The sequence below is a fragment of the Gavialis gangeticus genome, unplaced genomic scaffold, assembly GCF_001723915.1.
Source record: "Gavialis gangeticus isolate Ggan-Ray unplaced genomic scaffold, GavGan_comp1, whole genome shotgun sequence".
NCBI lineage: Eukaryota > Metazoa > Chordata > Crocodylia > Gavialidae > Gavialis > Gavialis gangeticus.
In genome coordinates, this window is record NW_017728993.1 from 62731879 (window position 1) to 62752168 (window position 20290).

Here is a 20290-nt window from a genome sequence, read left to right on the forward strand (position 1 = left end):
GCCCAGGTGAGCCTCCCCCGGGGCCCAAAGGGGGAGGCTCATCTGTAAGGCTTTCCCAAAGCGTCTACTGCCTACTGAAAACTCATACCACCCAGCACTCCTATAGTCTTGTTCCTGGCCTGCAGATTGTACTCTGGTGTTTCTCCTGCTCTTTGCAGCATCCCACCACAGCCTGTGTCTGTTGCCTTCTGTTCATTCAGGATCTTCTGATGTCGGTGGATGGGTGGGGAAGAGAGATGAGAAGTACAGAGAGAGGTAGCTGAAAAAAAAAGTTGTATGGACAGCAGATGGGATAGGGTAAATGGGCTAAAGGCTTAGATTAGAGGATAGTGGGCTTTAGAGAGCTCAAATAAGGCAGTAATGATCCCTTTAGGAAGACTTTGCTGGAAACTGAGCCTATGCACATGTGTTCAGATAATCCAGGAGAATTCATCCTGGTGTGTTCTCCTGACAGAAAAACTTACACAGAGATGCCAAATGCTGAACCATTGAAGGGCAGAAAACTTGCAGTGCCAAAGCTGTGCAGCCAGGGGTCCCCCAGGCAAGCATCTCAGTGTGCTCTGCAGATTCCCTCCATCCACCCATTAACAAAATGGCAGCTGTGCACAAGGCAGCCCTGATTGACTGACCCAGACTGATCAGGGTCAGTCTGTGTCTCTCTACAGCCCAAGGCACCCTGTGGTGCTAGAGGACTATGCTGTTGGCTTCTCTCGGAAGAGAACGTATACAGATGTTCATCTTCCCAGTAGGAACTTTCCTGGGAGTGATCTAACCTTGGTTATTCCCAGGTTATTTTTCTCCTGAAGTGGCCATTTTCACTCTGGGGAAAAATCCTAAACTTCTGTACACTCTTTCAGGAGAAGCCATGAGCACAGGAGAAACCGATGTCTGTACATGGCCTAAAGTGGAAGTGAGGGTACTGGTGGAAAAAGAGGTGATGAGAGCTGGCAGAATGGAAGTGTGCTGTAAGCAGACTGTAAAAGGCTACAGTTGCAATGGGGAGGAGAATAGGGGAAATCTAGGAGAGACAGTAACACCCTAAAGATCATTGAAGTCATGACTTGGGGGATTTCAAATTTGCCCCATGGTTTCTGTTTCCAGTCTGTGATCATTGATTTCCTGGTGTACATCTGGCAAGTGCAGTTCCTTCACAAAGTCTAAAGTAGCCTTCCTTGTTGGGTTTCCGCTCTATCAAGCTGGTTCCATGCTGTGGTGGTAGAGGTACCTCTCTCCAGTGTATCCTGCACTGTTGTTTTTAATTAATTGTTGTTCTGAATATTAGCATTGTTAGGACAATCAGATATGTTTTGCTTTTTCTGATTAGGCTATTTGGGAGAGAGAATAGTGAGGGTAGTATTAAGAATTATTTCTCAGGGGCCCCATTCTGCTCAGTACTGGATGAATACACACACAGGCATGGACTCAGCTCTGAAGAGGTTAATCTCAAAGGTGGAGATAAAACAAGTGATGCCCCAAACGATAAGAGAGGAGATAAGGTCAGGAATGACAAAGTATAATAGCATTATGTATTTCAGTTTTAAATATTTGAGGTAAAGTGCGGTTCAGGTGGGGGGGGGGTTTACCTAGCCATTTAATGTGGGGGAGGGTTTCAGTATTGATGGTGATAAGCTGCACATTTACATATACAGTCTGAAAGCTTCTTACATGCTGCATTTGTATAATGCTGACATTGTATTCAAGGTGTCAGGTTCATTATTTGTAGGAAGAGCCTAAAATCACAGGAGAGGAGATATGATAGTGTAGGAACAAACAGGCTTGAGAGATCTTGTGTTTAGATGATGGCCAGTGAAGCTCAATATTCCCGCATATGCAGAGGTGATAACTTGACTTTTTTTTTTTTTAATGCTGATGCTGACATTGTTTGGTTTTTATATAGGTGTCTGCTTGTGTGACAGGAACTGTGCACCAGCTGTTCAGGCTCTGTGGGTTTGTTTTGTAGCAGCTAGAATAATTTGTCATTGAAAAATTATTCTGGTTTAGAATTCCAAGTAAATACCTGAAAGGTGCTTATTTTATTTGTATTTAGCTTGTTTCACAATAGCGGAAAAGCAGGGAAGATTACACCTGACTCCTCAAAGATCCTAGGGGCTTGAGGGAGAGGAGGACCATTTGGTGCCACTGCCATGTTTTACCTCTCCACAGATTCTTCTACTCTTATTTGTGGGACTGGAGTTCTGTCCAGGATTCAGAGGACTGCATAAAAGTGGGACAAATTGATAGCGATCTTTGTGCAGCACATGTACAGTCAGGGCTGATTTTGTTTGTTGTTTAAGTGCTCTGTCCTGGTCCCAGGTTGGCCTCTTACACCTATTTTTCATAAAGCCACTTGCTCAAAGTGAAGGGTTATGTTAAGAGAAAAACTGATTTTACATTTGGCTGGCAAATGCTTTCCTCTTTTGCAAGTGTGTCATTGGAGCAAATGTTTGAATACTTTGCTCTATGTGCACACATGCTGTGAGTATAGGCTTAGATTTATGTATGTTGACAATAAATCCGCAGTTTCACAGTAGGTTCTTGTGCTGAATTCAGCCTTTATAAAAGTGGAAAAGCACTTTAACTGTAAAATCCAAAAATGTATGAAGTTGGTAAAAGATACCTTCCATATGGAGCATGAAAGCAAGATACTCCCTGTGCTGAGAGAGCCACTTGTGGCTCAAACAGAAAATGCGATGTGAGACAAGGTCAGAAGACTTTTTTGGTTTTGAGGGGTTTTTTAATCTAAAAGAAAGTTTCCATAATGGAAGGGTTAGAGAGTTGTTCAATAGAAGAATGATGTGGAGGAATTAAACTGGATGTTGAATATGTGCCTAGTACCCATCTCATCTTGGGGCGGGGGGGAGGTCATTTCATCTCAGATAGGAACTGCAGATTGTGGTTGAGCTATGATGATGAAGGCACTAATTAATTTGAAAGCTTTCTCCTGCTACAGGATCCTGTAGCAAGTCTGTGAATTAGTATGTGACAAAGAACTTGCATATTAATTCATTTGTACCTGAGGTAGCACAAATGGGGGACCTCCCTTTATAAGTGCACAGGGGAAATGGTTATTATGAATCTACATATGCTATGTGAATACTATCAGTATGTTCTGTAGCTTTAATTGGAGTCCAAGTATAAACTCTTTTTAAAAACCCAAGTTTTTATATTTACAGCTGGAGTTGGAAGCAGATGCAGATGAGTACAGTCTCGTATTTACCGAGATCTTGCACATTTTTGTTCACATAACTCTAATTCAGTTTTTCTGTGCGTTAAGGAGACCAAATCTCCACTCAGAGAGAATTTGTAAGGATGAGAGAATTTTCTGTTAATACCTGGTATTAACAGAAAATTTATTTTTAAGGATTAAGTGGCATCTATACACATACCTTTTTGTCCTGTGACACGCCGTAGATCACCACTTTGAAGGAGACTTGATTAATTGAGTCTGCTTTGCATACAAGCTGATATGAAGTGCGCTGTGCTGCGTGCAGTTGTATAAGTGGCAAAATGGACGTCAGCATGCAGAAAATGGTGATGGTATGCTTTTGAACTAAAACACTTTCTATGTGTTTTTGTTCTAAAGTGCACTGTCACCGTTTTCTCAATGCTGACGTGCATTTCGCTACACTGGAGCACTTGCATGTGTGAAAATGCCCGTAGAGTATAATTTTGGTCTCTCTGTCTATTCCAAGTTAATCAAGTTTGTAATCTCTTCTACTAAAATGTTTTGAACTGTTTATGAAAATCTTTGTTGGATACAAGCTATTGCTTTTTTTTTTTTTTTTTAATCCACTTGAAATGAGAAGTTGTTTATTTTCCCTTTTTGTCATAATCTTTAACATGGGTCTAATTATTCAAATTACAGATAATGTTCTATAAAAAAGAAATAATAACAACTTCGTTTTAAAGAAATTAAGATTGGCGTTCAATACAAACTTTAGGAAGCAAGGAAATGCCAAGTTATGGGGCACCTTTTAACCATTCCCTGAAGTCTTCACACAGCATAAGCCAACTGAACGTGACAGTGACAGACTATACAGCATCACAGAGAATTTTTTTTCTTCAGTTGATAATAAAAGCACAACAAATTGATTATCCTTCCCAAATAGAGTAAGTGACTCCATGATGCTTATAGTTCAAATAGTAGTAGTCTTGGTATGAGGACTCTGATGTAAAGGTTTAGGTTGGAGTTCTATCCTGTTTCATGTAAAAAAAATTATTTTTTTCACTGTTTTCTTAGAGGGTGGGGGCTGCTGACTTCATTAATTCACACACTGAAACATTATCCTTTGGATCAGGTTTTAGATTGAGAAACCATTGTAATCTGTTCATTCTCATCCAAAGATCAGCAGAGAATAGGTGTTGCATCAGTTATTTTTCACACACTTTGATGACTTCTGTGATGCAATGAAAATCTCAAATATTAAGAGAGATGATTGATAGATAACAGGCTTCAATGGAATGAGGGCCATCTCCTGAATGTATCCAGTAGCTTCAGTCCCATGGGGGAGGGGAGGGGACAGAAGCAACTATTTTTATTAAAGGCATGAGTAGCTTTCCTAGTGGATTAGTGCCTCTCTTAACAGCCTGAGTAGCTTCACTTCCACAGCGTAACCTCAGTTCTATTGTAAATGATTAAAATTGTGGGCACGTCTCCTGATCTTTCTTATTATATTAGCAAACATTAAGTATGTTTAGTTATACCTAATACCTTTAAATATGCATTCCTTATTAGCTGGCAATAACTGTTTAGAAAGCAGAATTGATCACAAACCTTTGTTAGCAAAGTTTTTTGTTTTGTTTTTAGGGGGAAGTAAGAAAGAGATTCTGGGGAAAACTTTAAAAGTCCTATTTTAGATTGCATTAAAAGTTAATTGAAGTTTAGCTGAATATTCAAGCTTCTCCTGAAGATGCAGTATTATTTTAATACAAAAAAGATTGAATCTAATCTAAAAAAGGTTTAACTAGGGAAAGATACTTGGCACAGGTGTAGTGCCCCTGTATTTATAATGTCGCCAGGATTGGAAATCCATAGAAGCCACAAACAGGGCTGGAGTTCACTGTGGATGATTCACATGCGCATGGTCCCACAATGTGGAAAGATGATTTCTGACCGAAAGCACAAACATGGGCATCTCTTCAAGAAACCATAGCTTTTGCTCGTCAAATTATTACCACACTTTGTTGATAGGTAGTGACATGACAGAAAGGGGAAAACCACAATGAAAATTACGTTTTCAAATTATTCCTTTAACTAAACTTTGCTTCCTCAGTCTGGACCATGTACATAATACAACATAGCAATTCTGTTTTTAGTAGAAAATGTAGTTGGATCAGCTTTAAATCTGTTAAAATTTAAAGCTTATTTTTGTCAAATTAACTTCACTGGGGAAATGTCCACGTATCATTTATACATTTTTCACTTGGACACTACAGTTTACATGGCCAAAGAGCTTTGTTTGTTTAGGCACTTAGGCACTTACTACAGTTTCTTTCAGTTCAAGGACTTATTTTTTCCTCAGCCATACTAAGCTTCATCATTTTTTTTTGTAGCTATTACATTTCAAGCTAATAAAAATGTATAATTGGTACATGAAAAATGTCCTAATTTAATACCTCATTCCAAAAAAAGGTAATTTTGAAAGAATCAGTATGTAGCCTTTCCTATTGCTCAGACAACTCTGCAGCTTTCTCCAGGCAAGTTTGCACCAGGAAATTATTTGATTTTGATTTTTCTGTGAGTCAGTATAAACATGATAAAAAGGGATGCCCTCACAGAGAGGATTATATATATTTTTTTTAAATCCAAATTTCGAATATTAGCTCTATCTGTTTGGGCCTGTTTACAATAGGCTCACTCTTCCCTTTGTCAGGAAGGAAAAATGTAAAGTACATGTTCCTAGTCCCATGAGTGCTCCTTTGGCATGGTGACTACTAAAGTTCAGGGACATGTAGACTGGAAGCAGGAAAGATGCAGTATGTGATGGTTCTCACACATTTGTCTCTTGTTGAAGAAAAGATTGGTTAAAACTAAGCATTGTATTTGAGAAAAGCACTTTATAATTGAGCCACATGGCTGATTGGATGTGTGTGTCCCTGTAGGAAAGGGATCAGCAACCTACCACCAGCAGGCAGGATCCCATGGAGCCCAGTGATCTCACTTGTAGACCATAGGGCTTTGGCACCAGTCAGCAGTGAGGGGCTTTGACAGTGGTCACTCTCCCTGTGCTGTCATGGAGTGAGGTGGTGGCTATGGGAGCTCTTGACTAAATGTTTATGATCAGTCCCATTCGGACTCCATCATATGTACCACTTTCCCCATCTGATCCAGGGCTTAGCAACATGGTAGATTTGAAACGCAAGAGCTTCAGGCTGAACACAGTAGGACACATTAGAAGAAGGACACAGTGGGTGCCTCTTCTGTTTGAGAGAGCCCCATATACCAAGCAAGTGCTCTTTGTGCCTTTCGTTCTCCATAAGAATATGCAAATTGCAAAGCAAACAGCTTGAACGTGCCCAACTAGGGTTTCAGTATTTCTGTGTCTGCCCAACCCAAGCTTCTTAGTTGTCTTGGGCTATGTCTATTCACCGCTTTCCCCAGACTGTTTGCTGTTAATGGCAGCAATGCCCTCAGGCACTCTGTGGTGCTCCAGGTGGGCTACCTCCTAACATGGTGCTTCAGATGGGCTGATCAGCACTGTGAAGTGACAGGGACTGTTAGTCTGCCTCCTGCGCCGTGCTCCATGGACACAACCCCACAACTTTCAGCTTAGGAAGCAGCTGTCAGAGCAAACTGTGCTTGATTGCCTATAGAGAAGACTAATTTATCATTTAGATATAACTTTGGTAGTAATGGAGAAAGCTAAATCATGAGTACACTAAGAATGAGAATTCAAAAAAGCTCAACCTGTTTGGGAGAAAAGTTTACTCTTTACAAGTCTGAGTAGCAAATGGGCAGGCCATGCTCTCTAAATATGTCTTTAACGTGGGGTGGGTTGACACCATTTCCCCTCACAACTCATGCTTGACAGCAGGGAGGAACTCGGGGAAACAAGGGTGCCAAAACAGCCTGATGGGTGACAAAGGATGTCTCCACCATTGCAGTCAGATTTGTGGCCCTTGTAGTGACTGTTTTTCATGGATCCAAGTGCTAATCTTTTGAGGGAATAGAATTGGGTGGGCTACTATAGATTTGGGATTAAAATGGATTTCAGAGAAGGTCACAGTCAATCTTCTCCTTATGACATTTGTGCAGGAGTACAAGAAAATACTTTGTATGTGCAGGCCCAGTGGATCGTGCTTTTAAAAAGCCTGCAAACATGAGGTGCATATACATCTATGGTGAGGGTGTACACTGGCTACAGCATCTTGAAGAAGCATGCTTATTGTAAGGCAATAAATACTTATTTATAACATTTCAAATGGGATTTCCTTCCAATCGTAGAAAGTTATGTTGGCTGCGTTTTTAATGGCCGCTGAGACCCTGGTAAAGGCCATAGATGTTGAGAGAGAATTTTGGTCAATCAAGAACTCATGACTTTGTGAAGCTGTATAATTAACCTTAGACATTGTGAAACTGGGTAATTCCTCTCTTTATGTATATGCACAGGCAAAAAGATTGATTAAATATATTCATGTCTGTCTGTCACCAGTTATAAATTTACAGATCACATGCTGTGTGAATAATTTTTTTTCACAGCCTGCTTAGGTTTTTAATGTGTTGAGCGTAATGGCTGTTTTATAGGCAATACAAAAGGAAGAGAATTGTTCCTCCAGGGGATAAAAAAGTTACTTAGATTGTATTCCCATAGAACCTAGCACAATGCTAGAGTGCCTTAACGAGCAAGTCATCGTTTGTTGAATGACTGACTAGGAGCTAATTTTCCTGCTGTCTTTTCTTGCTTGTTATATATAGGCTGTGGATGAAAGCAATAGATCAGTGATTATTCCAAGCCCAGAAAAGAGTTCTAGTGGAAAAAACATAGGTTCCAAAGAAAGAAAGAGTATGACCCTCCGGCATATTTATTTTATGTAGTAGGCAAAGCTGCCCATTGAGCCAGACCTCATTTGCAATGATGCCCTGGCAGACTACAACAACAGTAGTGATTTACCAGTCACAATGCAGACAAGAATGATTCAAAACCAACAGTGATCATTCTGTATTCATCAGCTCCAGCCTTTTGTTCCAGACATTGATAGCTGCTCATGCTTCTCCCTTGCCTCCAAAAATTAGTCAGATATCTCAGAGCAATGCAGTTCCTATTTTAGCCGCCCAAGTCATTCATCTGTGTAAATTTGTTTCTTAACAAGGATTTTCTTTAATGACAGAATTTGTCCTGGGCTTTAGGCACCAGAATCTGATGCTTTAAATAGAAAGTTGTGTGATTCTCAAGACTGACCCTCTTAGTTGAGAAAGGAATAGAAATGGGAATTTTGTCATTCTTTTTTAGGGCTTGGTTTTTCTGTACAAGAGCTTTTTGCCTTGAGGGTCACACATGAGCTAGTGTCAAAAAGTTCATGCATCTGTTCCCCCTGGATAGTATCCATTACAGGATTAGCATTTATGATACAGTAGTCCAGTCACCCACCAAAAGGTAGCTATTACTAGAAAACTAGCTTTTCTTGTTATATAGGAGTATATATTCTCTCCTGCTGCTTCAGATCGGGTGCTCCTGCAGGCTTCAGAGCCTTATGATGAAGCAGTTTGCAGCCTAATCTTTTAGGTACTGGGCTAAAAATTCATGCGCTTCTGCTGCCAAGTGCCAGCATCTACCAGTTTTGTACTCGGTTGATTTAGGTCTAGCTACTTTCCCCTGGCTCACTTGCTGAATGCATTACTTCTTTGAAGGGGGTATATTCTAGTCACTGAGCTTATTAAACCCACGCATGTTAAGTGATGGGACAATTAAGGTAAGTTTGTCTGAGAATGGATAGTTCCTCTCAAAGACTGATCTTTCCATTTATCTTGCTGCTGCTTCTTTCAGCTGTCTTTAGACAACTGTCAGTTGTGCCAGCCAGTTTGGCAGCATATACCATAATTACTGGCATTACAGAGCTAGATAAAAAGCCAAGTGGAAAGCTGCCTCTGATTGCTTTTTCAGAATTCTTCTTCTTTTCTTCCTTTCCCATTTCTCCCCTTTGGTTTTTTTTAGCTTATTGATGCTTTCTTTTATTTTCTGGATTTTTTATTTTTTTTTTACCTTCTCTCATCAAAGCATTTGAAGTGGGTGGAATTGGACTTGTATGACTATCTTAAGAACACAGTCTTGAGTGCGTAGGAAGCAGGTCAGCTTCCATCTAGAACCTTTGATTTTGGGATCTCTGTTTTCCTGGGTGTCTACTAGGCCATAGTAGTGCAGCCCAGATGAACAGGCTGTGTATGTGTATGTCTGGTTTGACTTCTTGTGAATACCTAAGCTGTAGATAAGTGGTATTTCTCTAGCATCCTTCAAGTTTGGGCCAAGTCCAGTCAGCTTGTGTGTCATTGTCATTTGTAGGTACAGAAAGCTGTTATAGTCCTCTTATTTTACTTTCCATTGCAGATTTGTTGGTTATTTTAATTGCATGTTACGCTGGTTGGAGAGCTTTTTATAATGTTAATTATTCAGTTTATTTAAGGCACCAGAGACCTTTGTATGCACACTGCCAAGAGATGTAAATGTTGATTGTTACTTGCCTGCCTCACATGGGTGTTGTGAGGATTAATTCATGTTTGTAAATTGCTTTTAAGATTAAACCTCTATACAAGCATTGAGGATTTTTGCTTCCTAATTCTTTCAGGTAATGTAACCTCTTAAAATAAGATTTCTAGCTTCAAAAGCACATCAGAAATGTCAAGAGTTAATTTTTTCTAAACTGGATAGGTTTTTAATGTTTAAATTAAAAAGCAGGTTCCTATTCTACATTACTTCAAAAGCCTTCTTTGCAAACTCTTATAGCTCCTCTTCCTTTTCAGGAATCCAATGTGCTGATTGCTGCTAACAGTCAGGGTACAATTAAGGTAAGTTTTTCACACGTCTCTGTTTTGAATGTCTGAATCCATAGTCAATAAGGAGCAAGGTCATAGAAGCTATACAGCCAGGAGGAACTATTAGAGGAGGTCATCCCAGCTGTGGATATCTGTAATTTAAATGATGTATTTGCATCTGGCAAAAGCTAGGAAGAGGGGAACTAGAGCAGAAGCAAAAAAAACCCACCAAAAACCCCAAGTTAGGGTGTGAGTGTGGAAAAGAAGCTGGTAAGTTCCTAGGAGCCCTACCCCACTGTGCCAGTCCTCAAGGTACCTCTGCTGTACTAGAAAGAAATTAAACAGGAAACCTTGCAACATTTTGTAGTGTGCTGCCATTGAGATTAAACATGGAAGACTTCTGCTTTTACAAATGGTGCTTTTTTCTTTACTTGAAAAATAGGCATCATGCCTCATTTTCTGCAAAAGCCATTAGATTTTGCATTGGTTCAAACAGTCCATCAGTGGGACTGTTTTGAAATTCAGTGTTGTACCCCACAAACACCTACATGTGCAGCCACATTTGTACACTAATCTGTGGCTGTGAACCAAGAACTAGCAGAGACTTAGAGACTTAATTATAGTTCATTGGAGTTAGCCACACACCATCCTCTTGCTATAGGTTCTAATGCAGGGTACAGCAATCCAAACTCACAGCAACAATCAAAACAAGAAAATTCACTGCTTGGCTTTTCTCATTCCCAGCATTATGACCTGCTCTTCCTGATAACAGCTGCCAGTATAGGCTCCTAAACATGACTGACTTCCTATTGTGCAGAAAGTCAAGTGTGTCAGTAGTCTTGGACCACACTCCATGACTTCCTTCCCTCAGAAACATGACCACCTGAGAGAAGAGCAACCTGCCAGCCATCGGATAAACTCTGTCCCCTGTCTTGCACCAGGTGTTATCTGACACATTCCTGTGCAGGAGTATAATTGAGACCCAGGCTAGAGCATGAACTCTCCAAGCACTCCCCAGGGGTTCTTCTGTTTTTCACTACTCCTCCTGCAGCTACGACTACTTAGACCAGTGAATAATTTAAAGTCAGACTTTAACTATCAAAATGTAAAAGCTCAAAGCCTCTAGCAAGAAAGTTCCCAAGACTGTTCTCTTGTTTCTGACTGTTGGCTTTCTTTAGGCAATATGTCTCTTCCCTAAGCAGTCTGTAAATGAAAATCCATCACTGGCGCTTAATCATCAGTTGGTGATTCTGGCACTTTTTTTTTTACCTGCTGTCCCTTTTGTTTAGTGAGCCTCAGAACTGGTGCATTTTTTAGTTCTCAGAATGACATATAACAGGGTATGCTAATGAAAACTAGCTGCTGCAGAATATGATCAGTAACATTTGCAGCATCCATCTTGCAATTGCCTTCATTCTAGAGCAGTGGTCACCAACCAGTGGATCTTGATCCACCAGTAGATCTTGGAGCCTCTTGGAGTCTTTCCAAGGCTGGGGTGGGGACTGAGTGCCCACATGCATGGACGTGTATGCCCCAGTCCAGCAGGTCAGTTTGTGGGGGAGGGAAGAAGCAGGGGCTAAATCGAGGCCCCCACGGTGAGGGACAGTGGTGCAGGAGCAGGGGTAAGTTGAATGGGACTGTGGCCGGGTGGGACTCACCTGCTGGGGAGGTGCACCCCCAAATAATTTTTTCTCCCTCTGCCTCGATCTGTCCCCCCTCCTCTTTCCCTCCCCACCAACTTACCTGCTGGGTGGGAAGAAGGGGGTGGTGGCAGAGGCACACGATATATCTTGGGTTGCTTTTAAACTGCTAAAGGTGATCTCCTACTTAAAGGTTGGAGACCACTGGTCTAGAGTATTGATGGTCAGTGTAGCAGATTTGTAATCGGGAATTCTGATTTCTTGCAGTAGTTGGTTAGGGTTTTACAGCCTATCTTCAGTCACTTCAGAAAACCTATTTTGTTCCCATGCTTCTGCCACTGAGATGCTGACCTTCAATGACAACTCCAGTTCTCTGGCAGCTAAAGCAGCCTTGCTAGACCTGATATTGCTGTTTTAAATATGATAGGGGAGCTTAACAGGGGGGAAAATCACTTTGCAGGTCACTTGTCTGCTTTTGAAAGAAACAAGCAAAGCCCATGCAATGTTTGAGTGTCTGTTCTCCCCCCAGTCCCCCATTGCAGGCCTCTTTTAACTATTTTACGGCTGCCAAACCAGTAGCCCACAGGTCACGTGTGGCTCCCATTGAGCCACTACTCCTCCCCCCTCTCGCCCCCCCCATCATGTTATTTCCCCCCATCAGCAGCTTTGGGCTCCCCTTCCCTCTGACTTCTCCTTTCTGCCCCAGATTGAATCAATGTTGCATAGCCTGTGGGGTGGGGTGCTGGCTCTGTGGAGGAGCCCACATCCAGGGAGCTGAAGATGGGGCTGGGGCACTTGAGTCTGCCTGGCTGGGTACAGTGGGAGGGAGGGAAGCACCCATATGCTTGAATCAGCACAAGGGAAGGAGAATATTTTTGTGCTTGGTGCAACAGGGGAGCACCTGGGAGGGCCATTCAGCCCATGGGGCTGTGGCCGCTGATCACCAGGAAGTTGAACAGTCCTGAACTATTTGAATGCTCTGCACATGCCGTTCCTGTCTCCCCCGTTGCTTCTGCTACTACCGTACATACTGCTGTTGCCTCTTGTTCTCAAGCGATTCATTTAAAAGATTTGCAGGTTATTGTGCTTTACTTCAATCATTTCCCTTGAGTAAAACTGGTGGCACACATAGGCATATGACATTTTTAAGTGAATCCAGCAGCAAAGGAAGACTGATTATGAAGGAAAGGCTTTTTCTCACATACCCTGATTGTTAATTAGTGAAGAGGGGAAGGAAAATGTGTAAACAACGACAGTTATTAACATTCCCATGTTTCCTTTTTAATTTGTTTGACTGTGATAGCATCTATGTGGGACAGTCGGTAGGTAAGGAGACAAGACCAGGTCTAGTGAGGTTTAATGAATAGCTCAGAAATCCTGTATAGATAGATGCATTATATTCTGTTGTATCCAGTTGAGGGAAATCCTGTTTTCCAGGGTTTGAAAATACGGCACTGTGTTAGCTTAGGAAATGTTAATGCATGTATGAAGAGAAGTTTCTGATGAGAGTAAATCTCTGGTCTGCACTGGTCCTGCTTTTCAGGAAGTAGGAAAATAAAAGATGTGATTGGTTGGTCTTGTCCTATTGTGTTATATCACAATGTATTGTATTGCATATGAAGTGGAAGGCAAGCTAAGGCTTTTAACTCTCTGTGGTGTTTGTCAAATGTCCAAGAGGCCCTAAGTGACACTCTCATATGCTGATGAATAAAGAGTGAGGGAAGGGAAAAAAGGGTCAGATCACTTCCTGCTGCTCTGTGTGGTGTAGTAAAAGATAACGAATGTAGTAAATCCCAGGTCTAATTGCTTGCTCTCTCTTTGTTAATCAGGTACTGGAGCTGGTATGAAGGGTTTTCTCTCAAGGCATGAGGTACTGGTCCCACTGACATGCTACAGCATTCATCTGGGATCTTCACTGGGACAAGAAATTGAAACCACCTCGATGTTCTTCCCAAAAGCCATCATGTTTGGGGGTTTTTTTTCCCATTTATGGACTCTCTCAGACCTTTCAAGATACTGGGAACACCAGTGAACTGTCTGCCATCAATGTTAACTCCACGGACTTTGCTGCTGCTGGTGATGGTATGGTTGTCTAATTTTTATGATAGGGAAACAAATTCTTTTAAATAAAAACAAATAACAGAAAGGAATAATAAAGTGTATTGAGCCACATGCTGAAGCTGGAAGATTATCTCTTGTTGCATATGGGAACAAATTTACTTGGGAAGGGAGCTAACCAGATCACAGAACTATGGGCAGTAGAAGGAAGTGCATACCTATGTTACTCCTATCTGGCTTTTCCTTCATCTCCACTGGGGAAAAAAAAACTCTAAGCCTTACTTGGACATTTAAGCAATTTGCTTTGAGATTATAAAATATATGTGGTTTAGTTGTATGCTGTTGTTGTTTGCTTTTTTTTATGCATTAAAAGTTTATAAAAGTTGCTAGGTTGACAGCTCTGGAGACTGAAGTCCTCTGGATATCAACAGGAAAGTGGCAGCTCCCCCTGTCTTTCCAATATGCCTCTACCCTGACATTAAGAGACTAAAGATAGGGGTAATTTATTTTTATGCCCACTTAATCCTGGCCTCTCTGCTGCCTGCCAACAAAACAAGGGTGCCGACTGATGCGGACACCTCTACACTGGGAACTGGACTGATACTGCCAAACTATTGCACACAGACCACCAAACTGTTATTCGATAAAGACTTGCTGTCACCACTGACTTGGGCTGGATTTGTATATTTCTGCTAGAGGTGAAAGTTTCCACATCCAATTACCAAAGCCTACACAATTCATTTTCCCATGTGCTCTAATTATGTTTGCCCCCTACTCGTATCACCTGTGGAAGCCAAGCTTTTTTTAATGTTGTAAGAAGAGGGGATCTGATGGATTGTAATGTGTTTCACAGATATAGTAGCTTTAAGTGAACGTGCATACACTTTATTCTCCCTCTCCATGTGTACAATAAACCATAATGCTGAGTGTTAAGTTGTTACTTTGTTGGCAGAACAGCAAGGGTCCAAGAGGATGTGTCATGCTCATGAATGGCAGTAATAAATAACTGCCAGTTTGGGAATTTCCCGTATCGATTGGTGGCTTCGGCTTGGTAGTTTTACTATATTCCATCTAGCAATTGCTGTTGGATGGTTATGAAAGGTATCCTGCCTCATCCAGTGATTAATGGCTGTGATACTGAACTAAAAAACCAGGTGTGGGATCCCAGTTCAGGGTGCATAGAAGAGAAAATGGGGAGAAGGGCCTTTGAAGTTTAAACAAAGAATGTAGGAATCAAGGATTTGGGATTCAGTTGCCAAATGCCCTAGATGTGACCCTGCTTGAATCGCTTAATTTCATTGTATGTAATTATTAGCCATGGATGAAATGGGGGTAAGACCTGCTAATTGTAGCTAATAGGGACCAAGGCTTCCTGGCAGTAATTTGCTTAAAAGTGGTTTGAGAATCTCAGCTGGGAAGATACAGTAGACAAGTAAAATTACTATCATCCTCCTTAGGCTTTCATCCAATGGAAAGAATGAGAATGAGGATCCTTGACTCTGAATGCAATTTGAATGTGGGTTTCTCAAGTGCTTTGTTTTTTTTACACTGGCTTCAGACGAGCATGTGTGAAAGTGAGTATGTGAGCCAAAAAAGGAGGAATGCTTAGAGAAGAACCAAGAAGTGAGAGGCAACAAATGCCTTGCCTGAGATGTAAGAATTCTTGTGGCTAATATCTTTTACTGGACCAACTGCATGGTTGGGATAGAAAGAAGCAAGCTTTTGGCTATCGCAATACCTTTCCTCAACCTCTGGGAGAAAAGTATATGCAGCAGTTAAGTAGCAGATGTAACAAAAGCTTATGTAAAAAGTCCATATGTAAACCAAAACAGGATGTAAGAGAAATTTTCAGGTAACCAACAGGCAAGAGAGATGTCTTTAATTATATAAGTAACCAAAGTCAGCGTGTCAGAAAGAAGTGGAAATAGTCCTGGCTGCAAGAGCTCCCTCTGTTGCATCATGTTCAGCCAAGCAGCAGCTTTTGATTTTAATTTGCTGCATTTCTAAAATACTGCTTTGCTGATGAGTTACTGGTTCCATATTTTTCTTCCAGACTTTTCCTCCTTCATCTGTTACTTCAATTCCCTATCTAATCTCAGAAGGCTTAACATAACTCTCAGCCTACATAATATATGAGTAGTTCCTGAAAGGCTCATCCAAAGACTTGGTATCTTGTTTGGTGGTCGGTATGCTGACCTTTACTCTTGCAGGTTTCCCATTGTTGGGCAAGATTTGCTTGCAAATCTCCATTTTGCTAGGGTTATTTTTACAAAGTAACTTTGCAGTGGTTACAGATTCTTTTCTTTATTTTAAGAAGCTGCAATAATGAGTGTGTAACCAATTGTTTTGAAGAAACTAAACTAAATGGGTTTATGTGGTTGTGGATTCAGATCATTAGCACATCTGCCTTTCCCCAGATCAGTGCCAGCCATTCATGATAGGTGCCATCACTTCCCTCACACACACAGGGTTAATTTTTTTTTTTTTAAACTGAGATGGTTCTGACGAAGCTGCAGTCTTAAAACAGGAAGAAAAATAGTTGCTGTGTATGCTCGGAGGCAACTCCTCAAATTAAATTGGAAATGGTTTAATGTTAACATCCTTATTTTTTTAAGTTTCCATTTTATTTCAATCAAGATAAATGCAAATTCAGTGTCTGACTCTAATTAGAAACACAGCAGCTGATGAAGAGAGTTGATGGCATTTCTTTTGGAAGTTCTGTGCTCTTCACTTTAAGCCCTTTCATTTTGTTTAATTTTGTACCTAGGTATCTTTCTCTGATATACATATGTCAACTGCATATAATTACCTGCCATAATCTGTTAGCAACATTTGGCTAAAGTTCTTGTCTGATAAGGTCCTTAAAAATAGACTTTCCTCCTATTTTATTCTGCCCAGTAGTCCTTATCCTGACCTGTGTTTAAAGCTCACTTTGATTTGAGTTAATGTTACGCAGCAGGTGAACTGGCAGAGCCAGGCCTTTAGGTTCCTAGTTATTACACTTTCAGTAATAGAAACGGCTCTCTGAGTGCTTGCCTGTGTGCATGTTCCACAGTGGATAAGCATGGACCCCAAGACTTGAGTCTGGAGACTTTTGGGCCTAGGAACATCCCTGTGGCCCACTTCTTGTCCTTTGCACCTAGTTAATGAAGGGGCCCACCTATGGTGTTAACTTCTGTAGCTAGATCCAACTTCATTAGGCCTACAGCCATTCTACAGATCCTGCCTGCTCTATTTTCTCCTGCTTCTTTATATTTTATTTCCAAGCTACATTTGAGGGGTGGGAGGAGATGGTTGATTTCTGTCTGTCACTTTTTCCTATGAGACTCAAGACTCTTCTGGCCTGCGTCACATGGCTTCAATGGCCAAGGGAGGCTCCTTTTTTTTCTCTTCAGTCCATTAATGTAACTGCAAGGTAGCCTTGTTTTGCCTTCTATTATTTAACGGGGTCTCATCATCCCTAGAAAGGCACATTGTGGATATTTTACTTCCTGGGCTCAGAATGACCATAAGGATAGCCTCCAGGTTCACCTCTTTGGCAAAACTACAGGGCCTTAGACCCTAGAGCATGGGACTCAGCTGGCTGCAGATCCTCCAGGAGCAAGTTCTTTTTGTGAAAATTATTTTAATAGTGCCAGAGAAATCCTCTGGTCAGTGCAGGCCCAGTGGTTGTCTCAGGGACTGCCATGACTCATCCATCCACTGGGTCCAGCATCTCCTGTGGTGCTGCCTCAAGAGACTCCAGTATCCTACAAGTATGCCAAAAGTAAAAGGAAGAACAGAGAAACCATAGGTCCCTTACGGAACATGGAAGATTTCATTATGCATGATGTAGATAAGCTGAAGTATTGACTGTCTTTTAAACTTCGGTCTTCACAAATGGGGCAGCTACCAGATCATGAGTATAGTTGGCAGCAAAGATAGGGAAGGAGACAAGCAGCCTAGAGTAACGGCAGAGCAAGTTAGAGATTACTTAGAGAAGCAGATGCTTCCACGTTGGCAGGGCCAGATGGGATGCACCTTGGAGTACTGAAGGAATTGACTAAGGTAATTTTAGAACCATTGGCTATCCTCTTTGAGACCTCTTAGAGGTCAGGTTTGGTTCTGGATGAATGAAAAAGGGGCAAATGCAATGCCCGTCTTCAAGAAAAGGAAGGAGGAGGATCTAGGGAAAACAGACCCGTCAGCCTGACCTCGATACCTGGAAAGATCATGGAGCAGGTCCTCAAGGAATCTATTGTGAAGCACCTAGAGTAAAACAAGGTGATCAGCAAGAGCTAGTATGGACTGAGCGAGGGCAAGTCATGCCTAATCAACTCAATTTCATTACGTGTCTGCCTAGCTCAAGGTGGCAGCCAGCCCATTTCATGAGCAGATTACGAGGCCAGCCACCACTTTCACAGGCTTATCATGGTAGGGGGCCCCTCCACACCTCTGGCCAAGGAGCCTCTGTGGCTTCACCCCCACCACTGATTGGTGGAGAGGGCTGTCAGTCATGTGGCCCTGCCCCTTGCCACTGACTGGAGAGGGGCAGGGCCCCAACAGGCAGCCCTCTCAGCAAATGAAGTGACAAGGGGTGGGGGTGGTAGCCATCTTGCCTGATTGCTGTCATGCCAGCAGGCCCCTTTCTGCTGGCTTGCAAGGACCACTTTATTTTTAGTAAGGTTTTTTTGGTTTTGGTTTTGTTATTTTCTGCAGATCTTGTGGAGATCACCCAATTTTCATGATTTCCACAAAATCTTGATTTGAGTAGGTTCCTACTTATAAGGTGACAGGCTTGGTGGATGAGGAGGGATCAGTGCATGTTGTGTCCTTTAACTTGAACAAGGCTTTCAACACTGTCTCTCACAACAGTCTCATTAACAAGCCAAGGAAGTACAGACTAAATGAAAGTACTGTAAAATGGCTACATTCATCATGCTCCATGAGTAGTTGTCAATGGTGTGATGTCTAGTTGGGAGGAGGTATCAAGTGGGGTTCTTCATGGGTCAGTCCTGAGTCTGGGATAGTTTGATATCTTCATTAATGTTTTTTGTATAATTAAATTGAGTGCACACTTAACAAATTTGCTGACTCCTAGTTGGGTGGAGTTGCAGGTACTCTAGAGGTTAGGACTAGGATCCACAATGACCTGGATTGACTAGAAAATGATCTGCAATCAATCAGATGAGATTCAAGAAGGACAAGTGCTAAGTCCTGTGCTTGGGATGGATAATTGCAAGCACTGGGAATGACTGGCTAGGCTGCAGAATTGCAGAGGAGGACCTAAGTTGCAATCAACCACAAGCTATAGATGAACCAACAGTGTGGTCTTGTTGCAAAAAAAAGCCAACAGCATAGTGCGTTGTATATTAACATGAGTGTCACTTGCAAATCAAGGGAAGTTGTTCTTCCAATCTATTCAGCACTGGTGAGGCCTCACCAGAGTATTTCATCCAGTTTTGGGCCCCACACTTCAAAAAGGATGTGAACAGTTTGGACCAGGTCCAGCACAGAGCAACAAAAATGATTGGGGACTCGGAGACAAGATGTGAGGAAAAGCTGAAAGAACTAGGGCTATTTAGTTTATTTCTCTTCTTTGGAGAAGAGAAGACTGGGGAGATTTGATAACAGTCTTCAAATCCGTGAAGGGTGCTTATAGAGAAGATAGAGATGGGCTTTCCTCTGTGCCCATAAGGGACAGAACTAAGAGGTAGCTTGAAGCCATAGGGCAGCAGCAACGGGACATTCAGGTTAGAGATTAGGAGGAACGTTTCTGACTCTGTGTGGTCAAGCATTGATACAGGCCACTAGAAGAACTGAGATCTCCATCCTTGGAAGTCTGCAAGAGCAGCTTGGACAGAAACTTGGCTGGGATGATTTAGGACTCTTCTGCCTTAAGCAGGGGGATAACTAGATGACTTTGTGAGGTCCCTTTTTAGCCCTACTTTCTTATGATCCTGCCTAAACCAGAATCCATGCTGCTCTCTCTGGTCCTACTGATACCAAACCTTGATCTATCAACTTCTGCCCACTAACAGAGACTCATCCCTGGTTCTATCAGCTGGCATCATCTCCTCATCTGACTGTTCTTTCTAGAAATGCCTGCCTCTATGCAGCCTTCCATCCTCTGAAGAAAAGGACTGGACCTCTAGGCTCCCACCTTGTGCTTTGGATTCCAGCCTACTGGCCACAGAGACTCTTCTTGTGTCTCTCTTCTAGCCATGGGCCCCATATTCAAGGGACAACACTAGGGGCAAATTCTGCAGCCTAGGATTACCACTGCCTTCGATCTCAGTGTCACAGATGGTCTTTATTTGGGCCTCATGTCTTCTAAAGAAGGGCCCTTAGAACCAGCCTCCAGAATGGAAGAGCCTCTCAACCCTTGCCTTCCTTCTTTCCTAGAGGTAGGTTCGACAAATTCCTATGTTGGCAAGGAGCATACGGCCCTCAGCAAGAAGTATGAGGAGAAGTGAGGTGCATGAGTGGTCTACAGGTGTTGCTTATAGGGTTGAAATTCTTGAAAATCAGGTGCTTGGGGCTCATGCACACCTACAGTGGAATGTGACTGTGGACAATACATCATGAAGAACACCAGTGACAGGTAGGTGATTTCTCTATATTGTGTCACTGCAGGGTGATTTTA

General features: G+C 41.9%; 1 protein-coding gene across 1 annotated transcript in view; it reads left to right on the plus strand.

The window, feature by feature from the left end:
- Positions 1-14594, plus strand: part of RFWD2 (ring finger and WD repeat domain 2) — a 288015-nt gene extending 273421 nt beyond the window's left edge. The window contains exons 21-22 of the mRNA XM_019528351.1: positions 9956-10000; positions 13437-14594. Of these exons, the coding sequence (XP_019383896.1) occupies positions 9956-10000; positions 13437-13454 (63 nt within the window). The 3' untranslated portion in view covers positions 13455-14594. The remainder of the gene's footprint in view (positions 1-9955; positions 10001-13436) is intronic.
- The last annotated feature ends 5696 nt before the right edge of the window (positions 14595-20290 follow it).